General features: G+C 35.0%; 1 protein-coding gene across 1 annotated transcript; it reads left to right on the forward strand.

Moving 5' to 3' along the window:
• Positions 1-1,565: 1,565 nt before the first annotated feature.
• LOC112525258 (T-complex protein 1 subunit theta-like) lies at positions 1,566-11,594 on the forward strand. The gene is made up of 13 exons (XM_025135302.1): positions 1,566-1,926; positions 2,219-2,481; positions 2,909-3,055; positions 3,138-3,299; positions 4,279-4,356; positions 7,502-7,635; positions 8,107-8,179; positions 8,257-8,334; positions 8,413-8,535; positions 8,647-8,741; positions 9,953-10,162; positions 10,741-10,798; positions 11,349-11,594. The coding sequence occupies exons 1-13, from the start codon at positions 1,779-1,781 to the stop codon at positions 11,412-11,414; spliced, it is 1,635 nt and encodes a 544-aa protein (XP_024991070.1). The 5' UTR covers positions 1,566-1,778; the 3' UTR covers positions 11,415-11,594.
• Positions 11,595-18,548: the final 6,954 nt, after the last annotated feature.

The following is an 18,548-nucleotide window of genomic DNA, read 5'->3' on the forward strand; positions in this document are numbered from 1 at the left end:
AAGACATAAAAATGTAAGAAAAATCAAATACCGCGTTACAAAACCCGCACATTAGGCTATGGTCTGCACAGGCTTAACGTGGCGTCAAATACAAACCTTGAGCCATGACGTATAACGACGATCGTGGTGAAGACTTTCTAAAACATTGGTTCTACTATAAAAGTTTCATGAGTTTTTTATTCTCTATTTACATCATATTTTCCATCCTTTTTTTGCAACAGTGTACGTAACTAATATGCATATTTGAATGTATATTCATTTTGACATGTTCACTATAGAATAAATCATTTACTTCATATTCTTAAAATAGCTTAAGATTCAAGTTTACAATTTATAACTACATACATACAATTTCTTAAAGCTAACTGATAAATATATCCAAATACAAAATAAGCTTTTAGAATTATTAATACATCAAAATATTACATAAAACTAACAATCAACCAAAGACTATCTCCTTAAACCATATAAAACTATAAAATTTCAAAGAGATAAATAATAAAACAAAACATAAATTAAAATTAAGGGTTTCACTTTCAAATTTCAAAATTGATATGTATCGTACGATTTCTAAGAGCATCTTCAGCAACTTCTCCAAAATGAAGAAAATTGAGAAAATAAGGATTTTGAGCCAATACTTTGCTACAACAGCTTCCCAAAAACTATCTATAAAATGGAAATAAGAGAGAGAAAGGTTTTTCTCCAAATATGGAGAACACTCTAAAAATGATTACCAAGTAAGACCACCAATAAGAAACTTTGAAAATAGATATTTAGAGAGAGAAGTAAATTTTTAATGAATAAATGAAACATTTTAATATTGTAATCAATGTTGGATTCTCTAAAATGGATAATCTATGAAGATAATGTAATATTTTTGAAGATTTTGATTTTTGATTCTCTATTTTGAATTTTTTAAATAGACTGTTGGAGATGTTCTAATAACGCATCTTCTAAAATAATTCTAGACCGAAGAAGTAATCTTTGTCTTTAAAGACTATGTTGGAGATGATTATAATTTTTTTTTTGGAGATTTTAACTTTTGATTATTTATTTTGAATTTTTTTCTTAAATTTGTTAGAGATGCTTGTTAGGCATCTTCAAAAATAATTCTAGACCGAGAAAGTAATCTTTGTCTTATAGGCCGTTTACTAAATACTTACCCAGTAAGAATTACTGGTAAAATTTAACACTATCACTTACTTATCCTGTAAGATTTTAGTCAACAAAAACGATATTGTATGTAACAATTTACCAGTAAGCACTAACAATAGTAAGAGTCGTCACTCTCACTTACCAAGTAAGACTCTCGGTCCTTGTCTCATTCTTATCGGGTAAGATTTTTGATACTTGCCATATTCTGCTATTAAAGTAATATGAATTATGGTAAATGCTTAACCGGGTATACGGTTGGGAACCAAATTAGACGAATTCTCTAGAGGCCCATAAGTAACAAACCAATGGCTTTGCAAGCAAAATCAATCCAACCCACTTCAAAATCCAACAAACCAGGCCCAAAAATATTCAAATGACAAACGAAGAACTAGGGCTTTGAAAATTGAAGCACAGTATTCATCTTCAAACCTCAGACAAAGTATTTGAATCTGCTCAAAATTCGAAGAAAAAGGATATTCACACTCATCACTTGCTAGCTTCATCATCATAATCTCCACTGCACTTCATCATCCTCGACATCTTGAACAGTAAAAGACGTCAAGGCGGGATCAAGAATACCAGCACCATCTTACTTGATAATCTCTCCATAGATCAACAAAAACATGGGGCTCCAAGCGCAACCCTACGGCATCCAGGGAATGCTAAAAGAAGGGCACAAGCATCTTTCTGGTTTAGATGAAGCTGTTGTTAAGAACATCGATGCTTGTAAACAGCTTTCCACCATTACCAGAACTTCTCTTGGTCCCAATGGTATACATTTTTTTTATTGTTTTTAAGTGTTTACTGTAAAGATCAAGGTTGAGAAGATCTACTTGAGCGTTTGGAAGTTTTATTGATAGAATGTGTGGGATTTGCGGCATTAAGTTATTTCTCAATTATGCCGAGTTTTTGTTTCTAGAGTTTGTTCTAGAATGCTATGTTTGCTATCTTTATATAACTTGCTTTACATGGAGGGAGCTGAACTCCAATTTTTCGACATCGTTATTGTTGTTATCTACCTTTATGTTTAATACCTTTTCTATGATCTTATTTCTTCCGCTAGGTATGAATAAGATGGTTATCAATCATCTGGACAAGCTATTTGTGACAAGTGATACTGCCACCATCGTGAATGAACTTGAGATTCAGCATCCTGCAGCGAAAATCTTGGTTTTGGCAGGGAAAGCGCAGCAGGAGGAAATTGGTGATGGAGCCAACCTAACAGTTTCATTTGCAGGGGAGCTTTTACAGGGTGCAGAAGACCTCATTAGGATGGGACTGCATCCCAGTGAAATCATCATTGGATACACAAAAGCAATTAAGAAGGTTTTCCAAGCTTTAATTATTGTGACTTTATTGTATGTCGGGCAGAAGAAAAAGTGGAAAATACTTTCTGCTTGCTATTTCTTCTTAAAGTCTTGAGATTTCATTCCTACCTTCCTTCATTAGATCAAGCCTTTTCCTTGCATGTTCAGATAGATAGTTGGTTTACATGTCTCTTTAGTGTTTTAAGTCACTTGTAGACAAGCCCCTAGGCTGACACAAAGGACCAGTTATTTAGCTTTATCAGTTTGAGGCACATAGTTTGACAGCAAAGGCCATGCATTTTCACCTTACATTATTTTTATTAATTAGTATACTGTATACATAATTTGTGGATCTCAAATTAAACTAAGTAAGTGTCTTGCATATGCTAAAAGTATGCCATTTGAGTATTGTCCCACTGTACCCAACCTTTTACTCTATATTGCAGGTTGTTGAGATCTTGGAAGGATTAGTCGAGGAAGGTTCTGACACTATGGATGTGAGGAACAAAGATGAAGTTATTTTAAGGATGAAAGCTGCTGTTGCTAGCAAACAATATGGACAGGAGTCTATTTTGTGTCCTCTTATTGCAGATGTACTTCCCTTTTCTTGTCAAATGGCTATCAGTAGGTCAACTTAGGGGTGTTCACAACTGTTGTCTTAATTCTTCATTGCAGGCTTGCATACAAGTTTGCCCAAAGAACCCAGTAAACTTCAATGTGGATAATGTGAGAGTTGCAAAACTTTTGGGTGGAGGTCTGCATAATTGTACAACTGTTAGAGGCATGGTTCTAAAAGGAGACACTGTAGGGAGTATAAAGAGAATAGAGAAGGCAAAGGTGAGTGCCTATTTTGGGGTTTGCTAAGTATTATTCTAGGTGTTGTGATCTTACTCAAGTTTCTACATGTTCTTATTTACATTGGCATATCAAACTTATCAACTCATTGCTTTTTAGTTTTTTGAATGTTGCTCTATATTTTTGTTTCTATTGAGTATAATTCTAGCATGCACTTGTAAACAAGTTGATTTGTGTCTTTTTGATGATCTGCATTATGTCACCAGCATGAGTTATAGCTACATTTAGCTGTAAGGGCAGTGTATCCTTGAGGAAAGTGATTGCCATTCCCTTATTGAACAAGCTGATTGGAAAGGTCAAGGCCTTCAATTTTGACTTTTGACTCCATGTATACATGCATGTGGTGTGTCTGCTTTTAAGTTTGCATTTGAGCATAGCAAGAAAAAGACAATAGGTTAGCATGTTAGTGGGTGTTGCACTTTGCTTTGCTAACTGTGTATCAGATTGTTGAAAGACATTATCTAGTAAAGATGTAATTGTGAACGCCACTGCATTTTTGATGTAAATCACTCATGGTTTTTAAACTAATGGCTCATTAGTTTTTGTTGACATATAATCTTAGATTAATTTCATAAATATTTTCTTGTAAATAGATTGATTCTCAATCTTCTATTTATGTCTAGTCTATAAGCAAGTTGGACATGGTTAATATCTATGATCCAACTTTAGGGGGAGTGTTGACTTATAATCTTAAATTTATTTCATAAATATTTTTTGTAAATAGATTGATTCTCAATCTTCTATGTCTAGTCTATATTATGTAATTAGTGCTTTCCCTGTATTATTGTCTCTCCTAGAATAGCTTCATCCTACTTAAGCTGCTTGTATCCTATTGTTTCTGTGTAGAAAGGAATAAAAACTCTCCTTATTCAATTCAATTCTCAATTTTGTTACCATCCTTCTTAATCGAACTTTAGTAGAGTGCATTTTCTCAAGCTGAAATGATTTATTGCTTTTGTAGGTGGTTGTGATTGCTGGTGGTGTTGATACAACTGCAACTGAGACCAAAGGAACTGTCCTGATTCACAGTGCTGAGCAGGTGCAATCTTATGGATGTCCATTATTCCTGTTCATATATATCTTGGTTGTATCAGCTATATTGTGGTTTCATGCAACTCTTTCTTTGTTGATTTCCTTTGTCTAGTTATCTTATGACATGTGAGATACCCTATGCTCATATCCGAATAAAACTATTTAATTTCCTCAAACTGAATGAATTTCCTTAATAGTAAAGAGATGTATTTCTACTGGATAGCAGGGAAAGGGTCAATGGATCAATTGAGGGTATGGAAAGCTAAAGAAACTCAGGTTGTTTAGGAAATTGGTTGAGTATCTTTTTTAACATGGTTTTGGGCTCTGAGCACTCAGTTTTTTCATACTGGAAAAGGGTCTGTACATACTGGATTGGGAGAAATTGACCTGATGCATCAGAGTGTAGGAACTTACCGCTACTGAGTACTGACTAGTTGGCGTTAATATTAATAAAACATGGGTTGTAATGTGCATAAAATTTAAGTTGGCTCCTTTACAAAGATAAGTTCACGGAACATGTAAAATTGTTTCAGTTCGTAAGTGCCTATATATGATGAAGGTGATCGATAAAAAAAGGCTTCCTTGCAATCATACACTTGTGGAAACGGCTCATAGTTTTGGTGACAAATATATGCCTTGATGTGAGGTATTTTGGTGCCTTGACTTTGTTGAGGTGTATAGTATTCTCTTTGGAATGCCACATGTGCCTTGGCCTGAGGTGTGGGGCACACAGAGAGCAAAGTTACTGAAGAGAGGTAGAAGTCAATGTTTGAGGCCATTTTTGTTGAACAAAGAGTTATTTCCATTGGTCATTTAATATTGCATGAAATAAGTGCCCATCATACAGTTTTCAACTAATATCCAAAACAAAACTGAAAACGTCTTCCAATAAACCTTCTGATTATTATGTTGTTGTATTCTATATTTCCAAGTGTATTTTGGAACTTGGTGATTATATACCATAGATGCTGTTCCAAAGTTTTTGTAGTGTTTGCAATATAGTGATTGATAGCAGTATTTTCAATTGTAAGCATCTAGTATTTACGGTATTACATCTCGATCATTGTTTAATTAGTAGTTGCTGTTACCTATAGACACTGATATACAATTGTAGAAGTGTACCCCCTTTTCAAGTACTTTTAATAGATAGCTACCATTTAGTCAATTTTACAAGTACCGTTTTTGCTTGAACCCCAGAAAAGTTATATATCAATTAGTTGGTCAACGGTGAAGGTTAAAACTTGGTATTTATTTACATATTAAAATATACTACTTGTTCAATATTTACTTCTTGATTAGTTGTAGGTACCTCATGTGCCTCAGTTCAAGAGGGGGCAAATGTGTATCAAAGATGATAGGAAAAAATTCAGGTGCAAGGAATGGGAGTAGAGGATCCTTATGGGTAGGAACCTTGGTGATCATGTGGGGTTCAACCTCATGGACCCTTGGTGATCATGGGCATTGTTCTATGGCTGTGTGTGTGGCGGGTGGGGGGGGGGTTGCAAATACCTAGAGGACTTTTTGTCTGTATATTTGAACCAATACCAGGATCATTCCATACTTGCAAATAGTCTGTTGGTGGTGCAGAGGTTGGCTGCAGTGGCGGATCCAGAATCTCCAGCCACCGGGGGCGCATCATGCACATTTGACTAACATAATATAAAATACAAGTTCAATAAATAAGTAAATTGTCATTCTTCACAGACGATTCAACTTTCAAGCTAGTGCCTTTCTTCACAAATGATTTAACTTTGAAGTACAGCTACTTTACAATATCTCAAGAAAGCATTGTAGAACAGCACAGAGCAAGAGAAATTGGCAAAAATAATCATGGGGAAGGAAGGGGATGGGGGCTAGAGATAGAGATAGAGTGTGGGATTTTTTTATTCTTGCAAAGCTTTCTTGACGGGGCACTTCCCTGCTAAGTTTATGTATAGGTCCGCCACTGGCTGGCGGCGTCTTGCTTTTGGTGTCTCGAGGTGATGCTTGATGCTAGAAGGGAAAGCTAGGAGTATTTCAATTTCAATTTGAGGCAACATGACCAATCTCCTTTTTGCTGTGTTTTCGAATCTGAGAAGAAAAGAAAAGAAAGGGAAGGAAAGAAATCTGTTTTTGTGTTCTTGAAAGGGAAGGGAAAGCAAGGGAAGGGAAGAAAAGAAACTAGAGTTTCATGTTCTGGAGCAGGAGAGAAAGGAAAGGATGATGTCATTTTTACAACTATACCCTTATTTATTTTCCAGCAGGTTATAATTGATGGGTAGATGTATAGTTTTATAAATATTTATAATTATTATCATTTATTTCCTTTCCTTTCCTCCCACATTTGGGAGGGAAGTTTTGGGAGGAAAATCAACATTATTTTCCTTCCTTTTACTTTCCTTTCCCTCGAAAAAAAAAAACGTTGAGAACACAACATTTTTCTTTCCCCCTACTTTCCTTCCATTTCCCTCCTTTTTCCTTCGTATAAAAGGACTCGAGAACACAGTGTTTATGTCTTTGTCCCTTTAAGACCTGAAGCTGGTTCCTTGGATGAGGGTGGTTCCCTTCATCTAATATTTGCCACTTGTATGGATGTTCTTCTGTGACCTAAGGTTTCCTCTTGATGCTTTATGAATAGTGGATATTGTACGTGGTACAATCCTGAGTGTATTGGTTAATACATGGCGGCCATGTCTTTCATTTTATGCCATGGGCCATCAGCACAAGGTTTATGGAGTTTTAGACTCTTGTTCAAGACACTGATTAGATATCTGGAACAAACTATAAAAATGTTGAGTATGCAATCTTTGATGTTTCAATCCTATATTAATGCTATCATATCTTAAAAACAATTTTGAATACAACATCAGTATCAGAGCTACACAGTTCAGTTAAAAGCTATTTGAGAAGGTTCCTTGCCTGTGTTTGTGATATGGAATGAAGTTCTTACAACAGAGTAAAGAGCCGGGGGGGGGGGATTAAGAACTTGCATAGTGTAAACAAATTAAGAACTATTCATTTCATTAGTTGACGAATTGCTTGTCTTTCTGCTTGCTCACTGTTTATATCAGAAATTGGGCTGATGTGATGTTGAGGATCTAATGTCAACATTTATCTATATTCAGTGTTTTTTCTGAACAAATCTCTCTAAATATTTTGTACTCGATTTGTAGCTTGAAAATTATGCAAAAACGGAAGAAGCAAAGGTTGAAGAGCTCATCAAGGCTGTTGCAGACTCAGGTGCAAATGTCATAGTTAGTGGTGTGGCTGTAGGAGAGATGGCTCTGCACTTTTGTGAGCGTTACAAGTATGCTCAATCCTATCTTTTTTCCAAAATGCTTCTTAGACGGATTTTATTTCAAATTGCAGTGCGAGTTTAAAGGTTTGCATATTTTATTTATTATTTGGTGATCTTTAAAAGTTTTTTATTTGCTATTTTGAAAAAAGAAGTGTTCTATTTGCTATTTTGAAAAAAGAACTGTTCCATTTGCTTGACACATTTCAATAGTATTATTATGCTACTTAACTCTACATCATTTTAGCACTATCTTAGATATTACTATTGTCATTATGTGTATGCCTGGTAAAGGTTTTCGGTAGGATGCACAACATAGTTTACTGTTTGAATGCCTATGTTACCTGTATCTTTATTTTTTGATGCATGATCTCATGGGCTGTCAACCTTTTTGCAATTTTGTTTACAGGTTTAAAAGTTGCATAGTGCTACGTCCTTGTCAAGCCTAAATGCCATTATTTAACATTCATGATTCATTTACAGGATCATGGTCTTAAAAATCGCCTCCAAATTTGAACTTCGCCGTTTTTGCCGCACAACTGGTGCTGTTGCTCTTGTAAGCATGTGTTAGCACATCAAATAAAGTCATGGAAGGTTTAGCCGCTACTAATAATACTTCAATTATAATTGCAGTTGAAGCTTGGCACTGTAAACCCTGATGATCTTGGATATGTTGACTCCATTTCTGTTGAGGAAATTGGTGGTGCTAGGGTATGGAACAACATTTTTTTTATAATTCTTTTTCCCTTTCGTTTCTTTCATCCCTAACTGGTTTGAATATTTCTTTAGGTCACTGTTGTAAGAAACGAAGAAGGTGGGAACTCCGTGACCACTGTGGTGCTGCGAGGAAGCACTGATAGCATATTGGATGATCTGGAAAGGGCAGTTGATGATGGCGTAAATACTTACAAGGTATCCTATTTCTTGAGGTTTTTTTGTTCAACAGTTTATAATAAATCTCTTTTCTTTGAACTTCCTTGGCATTTGGCAAATACACATCAACTCTTTTCTTTGAACTTCCAGGCCTTATGCAGAGACAGTAGAATTGTACCTGGAGCTGCAGCCACCGAGATTGAATTAGCCAGAAGATTGAAGGAATTTTCTTTTACAGAGACAGGGTATTCACTTGCTTGCTTCTTTTTTTGTATTTGTATTGGCAAAGAGATTCCAGCTGGTTTATGTTTAGAAATAAGCACAAACTTGAGCAGAGTACATCTGTCTGCTTACTCAAGGAGTAGTATTTTATTTTACATTTTTCTCTAGGTTAGATTATCTTTTATGGTCACATATGCATCTCGCAATATTTTCTATTTTGCTAGCTAGTTGCCCCACCTAATAAATCTTGCCTTCCTCTGCTTCCCCGGGAGAGTGAGTTTGTATGCCTGTTGGGTCTTTTCCTGGCTTTCTCACTAGGTAAATTATCAAGTCGATGCTCATATAACTGCATTTTGATACTCATTTTTCCCTTCGATGAGCTGATCTTTAATTGCAAAAGTGATAGCTTACATAACTGCATTTTGATACTCTCACTTTTCCTTTCGATGAGCTGATCTTTAATTGCAAAAGTTATAGCTTATATAACTGCATATCCTTGTGATGGTTGTATGGATCCCATGCCACAATCCTGTAGATAGTCTGCTTAACATTGTCATGTTAGTGGCTTTCTCTTTTTACATGGGCATATATGCCCTATACCTGCTAACATGACCAAATCTTGCTTAGACCAATGAAGCATTTCAATGAAAATAGCAACTTTTGTGAGCTAATAAGATTTGAATATTCCATTTATTATTTCTTGCATTGATAAGTAATATCAATTTTTTTTATTTAGCACTGTTTGCTGATATTTAGTTATGTTTTTGTATGCTTCAAAGTAGACATCAATTGCCCTCAAAATTTATATGATTCTTATCAATTAATAGTTGGAAGTAGTTTCTTTGACTACATGGTCAAAAGAGGCAACAGTTTTAAGGCAGCGTGGGTATTTCATATGATGCTGGTGAAATTATTGTATTGTTTTGCGGTCCACCACATGGGATGGGAAAGCATGGTTTGGAGCTGTCTTGTAAGCGATAAATTGTTGTTTGAGGACGCTTTTCCTTGCTAGTATGAGCTCTGTGCTAAGCAAGCCAGAAGGAAGTTCGGATTGAACTTCTTGCTGGCGATAGCAGCAAGCCAGAAAGAAGTTCTAACCTGTGGATTGAACTTCTTTTTTCTTTCTTATGGGGAGTATCACAACCGCTGTCTATAAGTGTGGATAATGTTTAAATTTTTTTATTTATGTTGAAAGAAATATTTTTGACTTTCTTTTATATTATCCCTTTTGCAGATTAGATCAGTATGCTATTGCAAAGTTTGCTGAGAGCTTTGAAATGATACCAAAAACCTTGGCGGAGAATGCTGGGCTTAATGCCATGGAAATCATATCTGGTTTATATGCAGATCATGCATCTGGAAACGTCAAAGTTGGTATAGACTTGGAAGAAGGAGCATGCAAGGATGTGTCTACATTAAATATATGGGATCTTTATGTCACCAAGTAAGAAGTTCTCTGAAAATTTCAAGATGTTACTTGTATTTATGATTCTTTTGGTAACTGTGTGTCAACTTATGTACACCTCGACTAATCCCATGGATCCCTGAAAGTTAGCAGCCAGTCAAACCCTCCAGTGTGGCCTTGAGAGGACTTGAACTGGTGACTTCTTGAGGTCTTACCAGTTAAGCTACCCCTTGGGTTTACTTGTATTTATGTTCATAGTGCAATACATGAGAAGGTTTCTGCAGCAACATCTTTCACATGATTCTTTTATCAAGCAAAATGAACATTCTTTAGTTAGAACAGCCCCATAGTTATTGTTGTTTCAAGTACAAGAAACATTTTTAGAATCTTGTTATTTGGTACTACCATTAATGGATAACTAAAGCTTTTAGAATAACAATGGAAATAAATTGTAGTTATGACGTACGAACCAAGTGGGGTGCAAAATTTTCTTGTATTTTAACAATGACAGCTGGATTTGTACCAAAAGGTTGTATGGTGGTTATTGTTAGTTGTAATTTGTAATTGTTACCTATATTTAATTTGTCTGATGTGTTCTGTAACTTGTTATGTTTTAGGTTTCATGCACTCAAGTATGCTGCTGATGCAGTTTGTACTGTTCTACGTGTAGATCAGGTACCTAATATAAACTTTTATTCGCTCTTTTTAACATTAGCATGATTGTTTAAGTTTTTTCTGAAATTCCGTCTCTCTTCCTTTTAGTTTAGTGGAGCTATTATTGAGATTAATGTTTTGAAGACGAAATACCTGCAAATGGATTCAAATATTTTGAGAAAAAAACCATCTTGCATGAGACAGTTTGTCGTAGGAAATTTCTACAGGATTGACGATAGAAAAACAGGATTTTGTGTGTATATATCATTGGAAGCATGAAGAAAGTAATAACTAGAGAAATCGAACTCTTTGTTTCGATACTGCAAGAAACCAAAACCGATTTATTGGCCTTGAAAGCAGATTACAGATTTCCTTTAACGTCTGTTAGAAAAGTGATATTCAACTTATAGGTATGATGTAATTGGAAATGAAAATAATCGAAAAGTTTTTATGTCGAGAAAGTTTCTATTAATTTAATTAAGCTGTGCAACATCATGGTGTTGGCCAACAGCTTCTGGAAAACTGTGTTGGGTATGTTAGATTATAATATGATTATTGGTGGTATTTGCAGATAATAATGTCAAAACCAGCGGGTGGGCCTGGAAGGAGAGATCAACAAGCAATGGATGAAGATTAGACGATCAAGATTTTTTGGATGAGTTTTCTTTTCTCTTGAAGGTTTTGAATTTGAGTACTATCTGTTTTAGGTAGGATCAGTGGGTGGCGATGGTTTTAAGCTGTCTTTGTGTCGAATTTAAGACCCTTTCTTTTGAAAAAATATAGAGTAATCTACGTTTTATCCGTATGGTTCGTGCTAGTTTCGTCTCTGTACTTTTTAAGTTATGTTAATTGTCCGTATGCAATTTGTATGCAAATTCAACAAGGGTCTCTTTATCCAAAAACTTACCCATAAGTATTTACCGCTAAAATTTCATATTATCGCTTACGTTATCAGGAAAGATATCAAATGACATTCTATACAACAATTTACTTGATAAACATTAACTTGGTAAGAGTTGTCACTCTCACTTACCAGGTAAAGACTCTTAGGGGCCATCTACCAAAGGCTTAACCGGATAAGCGCCTACTAAGTCACGTTACCTTACTGAATAAATATGTCAAGGAACTAAGAGTTTTACCTAGTAAGAGCGAAGGCAGGGACCGAAAGTCTTACCCGTAAGTGATAGCGACGATTCTTACCAATGTTCGTATTTACTGGGTAAATTGTTGCATACGATTCTCTATTTTGGTGGACTAAAATCTTATCCTGTAAGTAAGTGATAGTTATGAATTTTGTCCGTAAGCACTTGCTCAGGTAAGCATTTAGTAAACAACCCCTTAGTTTTTACCATTACTCTTATCGAGTAAGATTCTCGGTCCTTATCATGTTCATTCGATAAAGTGACGTGACTTGTTAAGTACTTACCAGATAAACGTTTGGTAAAGAGTCACTAAATCTTTCTAACTTGTACTACGAGGAGTGGGGGTTACACCACCCTTTAAAGAGATACAACTAACTTGTCTTGATAAAATGATAAAAAGCAACCAAGTTAAAAGCAAAAAACTAAATCAAGTTGCATGCATGGGTGGCCCTAGTATTGGGCGAAGAGGACGGTGGCCTAGGGCATTAAAGTCAGAGGGCATCATAGTCCATCGATCAAATAGAGTTAGTAGGCTTTTTATTTGATTTTTTTTTCCAAAAAATGTTGGCGCTCGTGGCCTCTCGCTCCCACCTTTGCCCTCACAATTCATGACTGACCTTCTGCACCTCACCTACAACGCACAACACTGACTATGACCCACCATTGCTCTTGGCAGTCGTCTCTCTGCCTCTCCTCTCACCTTGACTCATCTTCTGACCTCCGATCTCGGCTCTCACTCTCAGTTCTCAAACCGCAATTAGTTTCTTTCAAACTTGAATCAAAGTGTTTTCTTTCTTAGTTTCTTATTTACTCATCTAGTTATATGATTGGCTTATTTTCCTTGAATCTTGATGTTTTCTTAGTTTCTTGATGTTTATTGTTATTATCTGAGTGATTTCCTTAAACCTATTTCACTTATTTAAGTGATTTGCTTATTTGGTGAACTCAAACATTAATAGGTGATGTACATATCTTTTTGTCTTTGTTACTTTGTAAATGCTTTCTTTTTTATTGTAATTGTAAAACGTAAGTAAATGAGGCTAATATTTTGATTACTTCTAAAGACTCAACTCATAATAAGCCTAAAGAAAAAGAGTGTATGTAAAACAATACAATGGTGTTATTAGTCAACAATGAATGGAGAGGTTGTCATGATATATTATATACCTCATATGTTGCTACTCATCGTCATCAAATATATAATCATGTTGGTGCACCATGCAAATGATGATGTGGTCTAGATCCAATGTTGAGATTCCCTTTTGCCTTGGATCTACTCTCTCCCCCAAGAAAGATAGCATCCCTCTATAAATATGTAAAGTCTTAAAAATATATGTTATCTGTTTCTTGGATTAGGGGCATTTTTCTACTCTCCACACAAGACATCTAAAACCATAGGACCGGTCCTGGTTGCATGGTAATGGTAATGGTAATGGTAATGAAAGACCTAACTACTCTTAGCAATTGAGAAAGACATGTTTTATTCAAATAGTGACCTCTCAACAGTTTTAGGTAAGTGTTTAGGTAAACGGCCCCTTACTGGAATAATCTTTGAACCTTCTATCTAGATTTTAACACTTAGGTGCCGTTTACGGGTAAGTGCTTATCGGGTAAGTGTTTAGGTAAACGGCAATGATCTTTGAACCAACTTTCAGATGGGACTTCCAATCTCCCCCTTCATGTTCACAAAGACATTGCAATGAATCAGAAGTTTATTAATCCTTGAACAAGTATCAGGATGTTAGCTTCTATTTTTATCGCTTCAAGGATCCAGATCACATTCATTTGCTGCTTTTCTCCATTTTTTCTCCGTGACCATCTTCTTCAAGTATACAGACAACAGATCTAGTCTTGATTCTTTCAATCTCTCTCAAACACTTCATTTATTTGAAAAATCCATTTGAGCAGCCAATCTGATTACTCTTACAATACCACCAAAGACTTTCTGTACTTGATGTGTCTATCATCAACAAGTTTCTTTCACCACTTCAAACTCTGGGTATTCTATAGTCTGGTAAGATCTTGTGATTGAAAATACTTCTCTTTTGGGCTTTCCTTTCTTATTCAAAACAACAAGTATTCAGCTATAAATCCAGCAATTTCTCTAATGTAGTTTATGATCTGAATCTCATGGCCAAGCTTGAACAAATAAGCAAATTTGAACACCAAGAACCAAGGATATGGTGAATCTATATGCCCATCACACTACACTTGATGATAGGGTTATTAATATATGATCCCAAAAGGGTCACACACATACAAGCAAATTGACCTCAACAATTAACATGCAAATTATTTTTTAGTCGAAATAATAATTTATGATAATAATAAAATATATTTTATATATAGTTTGACTTGTGTTTAAGTCTAACATGTATTTGTTACATATTATTATTTCATAACACCCATTCCCGACATTTTATAGGCTCTGGGCGAACGAAAAAACAGCCCCACTGCAAGAAACAAGGTTTGTAGCAACGTCTTTTGTCGTCGCTAAAAGTCCATTTATCATCAGAAAGAGTATATAACAACAACATATCGTTGCCATAACTTGTCGCGGAAACATGTCATCGCCAAAACGCACATCGTCAAAACTCACTTTTCTTACAATGACCCCCAGTAAGTACGAAAAAAGTTCAATAAATGTTCTTCATTAGTATAAAATTGAGTACAAGAAATGCTAATAATTTACTGAGGAAAGAAATCTTATTTATCCTTATTATAGATATATAAGAGAGTATTTAAATTTACTTACTTCTTGTTAGGTAATTTGAAACCAAGAATATAGAAATTATGGTTGATAAATTTTTATAAAAAGTAAGAATTTTTTAGTTCATAACAAGAAATATGTGCTATTTTGATACAAAAAGAGAATTCGTGTGAACGAAGTAATTGTGAGTGTCAATGAGAGATCAATAATAAAGAAGATTATCAAGGTTTTTTAGATAAGTAGACAAATGAGGATCAATAAAAATATGAAAGAAAAGGTGATCCATTGAGATCCAATGAGAATAAATAATGAATTAAACATATAATATGCAAACTTTTGTTTGAGCACTTGAATATAATCTTGTGGTGTCGCGGAATCTCAATGAAAGATACATAAGTCAAACAATTAACGAAAATATTTAAATTATATTTTTCTTCTTTTTTTTGCTCAAGTATATTAAGATGTTAAGATTAAAAGTTTATAGAACATAACATATATAAGAGACATTACTAAATATATATCTAGTAGAAAAAATTTATTGATTAATCACAAAACCAAGAAACATGTCATAAATTATAAGAACAATAGGTTGATTGTTAAACAACAGTAAAATATTTTATGTAGAAGCAAAAATAGATAATAATAGTCAACAAAAACAATTAAAACAACATAATCAAATAGCAATAGTCCATAGAAGCAGAAATTGAAATATGTAGCAATAGCAAATTGTGATAATTGGATCCTAGTTATCACCCAATGTAATTAATGTGTGATTATCTGATTAAATGATTTCGTGATAGCATGATAAATTGTTATATTTGATCATGCTGGTATGTGAAAATATGCATAATATGAAATGCATATGTCATATATATATATATACATAATATATGTATGCATGCATGTGTGTGTGCATGTGTGCATGAGTGTATATATGGTAGTGTGAATAAGAAAAAGGGGCTGTTAGCCGACTTTCCTGATTTGGAAAGTATAAAAGGGAGGTTGAGCCTCCATATTTTCTCTTCTTGCTTTGGTTAAAAAGTTGTGCGATTTAAAAAGAGAAGAGAAGTTGACCAGATTATTCTGGCTGGAGATTCAAATTGATTTAAGTGTTTGATTTCAAAAGATTGATAAGGTGAGTAATTTCTAAAATCTCTTGTTGCAAGAGGTACGAACAGTAAGGGAAAGGGGAAAATTTAATAGGAAAACTTTCCCAGTAAAAGTTTTATGCAAAGAGAGTTTAGAAATTACTTACCTTAACAAGCTTTTGAAATCAAACACTTGAAATCAACTTGAATCTCCAAACGAGAAATAATCCGGTCAATCTCTCTTCTCTTTTAAATCGCACAACAAGGAACTCAAAAGCAAGAAGAGAAAATATGGAGGCTCAGCCTCCCTTTTATACTTTCCAAAACAGGAAAGGCGGCTAACACAACCCCTTTTTCTCACAAAACTCTCATGCATACATACATACACCATGTATATATATATATATATATATATATATATATATAACATACGCATTTCATATTAAGCACATTTTCACATCCCAGTATGATCAAACGTAACAATTTATCATGCTATCACGTAATCATTTAAATCAGATAATAACATATTATTTACCTTTGGTGATAACCAGGATCAAGTTATCACATTATCCACCCCTTAAAAGAATTTCGTCCCGGAATTCCTTTAATAAAAAAGCCATGGGTATTCTGATCTCATCTTTGATTCCAATTCCCATGTTGCTTCTGGTCCTTTGTGAAACTTCCACCGAATCTTCACCACACTTATTTCTTTGTTTCTCAACAACCTGATCTTTCGGTCAATAACAGCTTCCGGTGTTTCTACAAAATTCAACTTACTGTCTAATTGAATCTCTGGCAACGATATAGCTAGATTCGGATCAGCCAAATATTTTCGCAGATTCGACACATGAAAAGTGTTGTGAATCAGACTCAGCTCTTCTGACAGTTCTAACTGATATGCTACTGGCCCAATTCGCTTACATATTCTGAACGGCCCCACATACATTGGACTGAGCTTTCCTTTCTTCCCAAATCTGATAACACCTTTCCATGGCGAAACTTTTAACATTACAACATCACCTATATTAAACTCAATTGGCTTTCGACGATTATCTGCATAACTTTTCTGGCGATCTTGTGCTGTTTTGATTCTTTCACGGATCTGTTCGATCTTTTCAGAAGTTTCTTGGACAATTTCAGGACCTGTCAGCTGTTTCTCACCTACTTCATTCCAACATAACGGCGTTCGACATTTACGTCCATACAACACTTCATATGGTGCCGCTTGGGTACTGGAATGGTAACTATTGTTATACGCAAACTCTATTAATGGCAAGTGATCTTCCCACGATCCCCCGAAATCAATAATACAACTTCTTAACATATCTTCGAGAGTCTGAATAGTTCTTTCACTCTGCCCATCAGTTTGTGGTTGATAAGCTGTACTTAATCGGATTTCAGACCCCAAAGCTTTCTGTAATCCTTCCCAGAACTTTGAAGTAAACCGACTATCTCTATCAGAGATAATAGACAAGGGAACACCGTGTCTGGTAATAATTTCTTTGATGTAAATCTGCGCTAGTTTTTCTAAAGAGTATTTCTCTCTTATTGGTAGAAAATGCGCAGATTTGGATAAACGATCAACAATTACCCAAATCGCGTCATACCCCCTTGGAGTTCGAGGTAATTTCATAACAAAATCCATGGTAATGTGATCCCATTTCCATACAGGTATTTCTAAAGATTGAAGACTTTCGTACGGCTTCTGATGTTCAATCTTGACCTGTAAACATGTCAGACACTGTTCCACATACCGAGCTATATCTCTTTTCAATCCTGGCCACCAATAAAAAGGTTTTAAATTTCTATACATCTTATTGGTACCTGGATGAATAGAGTATCGGGATTTATGACTTTCATTTAATATCATACTTCGAATATCTCCAAAATATGGTACCCAAACTCATCCTTGAAAGCACATTAACCCTTCATCATTCTGTTCCAAGCTTAAAATCATTTTACCCAACTTTTCAGTTTTAACAAATTCTTCTTTTATAGCTTCTTGTTGACATTTCTGAATCTTATTACGAATGTCAGGGACCAAATTCATTCTCATTGCTACTGCTTTAATGGTTCCACTCTTTTCCTTTCTACTCAAAGCGTCAGCTACCACATTAGCTTTTCCCGGGTGGTAAAGAATTTGACAATTATAATCATTAACTAGCTCAATCCACCGATGCTGTCGCATATTTAATTCTTTCTGGCTGAACAAATGTTGTAAACTTTTATGGTCAGTATAAATCTGGCATTTCGTTCCCAGAAGATAGTGTCTCCAGATTTTCAAAGCAAACACCACATCTGCTAATTCCATGTCATGGGTTGGATATTGTTTCTCATGATCTTTCAATTGTCTTGATGCATAGGAAATCACTTTTCCCCTTTGCATCAGAACACATCCCAACCCTAATTTTGAAGCATCGCTGTAAACCACAAAGTCTTCAGATCCATCTGGTAAAGTCAATATCGGCGCGCTGATCTTTTAAAAGTTGAAAAGCTTCTTGCTGCTCTTCTTCCCAGGTAATAACCGGCCAATCCTAAAAAGCTTCGGACTTTAGAAGGATTTTTCGGAGCTTCCCATCTTGCAACTGCTTCTATTTTTATTGGATCAACTTTTACTCCTTCTTCTGAGATAATATGACCCAGGAATTGAACTTCTCTTAACCAGAACTCACATTTAGATAACTTTGCCTACAACTTTTCTTTTCTCAACATTTCCAATATCAAACGAAGATGTTTTGCATGTTCTTCTTTAGTTTTAGAGTATATAAGAATATCATCGATAAATACAATAACAGATTTATCAAGATATTCCTTACATACCCTATTCATCA

The sequence above is a fragment of the Cynara cardunculus genome, assembly GCF_001531365.2.
Source record: "Cynara cardunculus var. scolymus isolate 2C chromosome LG 13, CcrdV1, whole genome shotgun sequence".
Classification (NCBI taxonomy): Eukaryota; Viridiplantae; Streptophyta; class Magnoliopsida; order Asterales; family Asteraceae; genus Cynara; species Cynara cardunculus.

Excerpts from the sequence above, each read along its gene's own strand:
- LOC112525258 (XM_025135302.1), top strand. The coding sequence starts at position 1,779 with ATGGGGCTCCAAGCGCAACCCTACGGCATCCAGGGAATGCTAAAAGAA. Across the intron at positions 3,056-3,137 it reads TGTGTCCTCTTATTGCAGAT|GCTTGCATACAAGTTTGCCC; the intron begins GTACTTCCCTTT and ends TCTTCATTGCAG. Across the intron at positions 8,180-8,256 it reads CAACTGGTGCTGTTGCTCTT|TTGAAGCTTGGCACTGTAAA; the intron begins GTAAGCATGTGT and ends TTATAATTGCAG.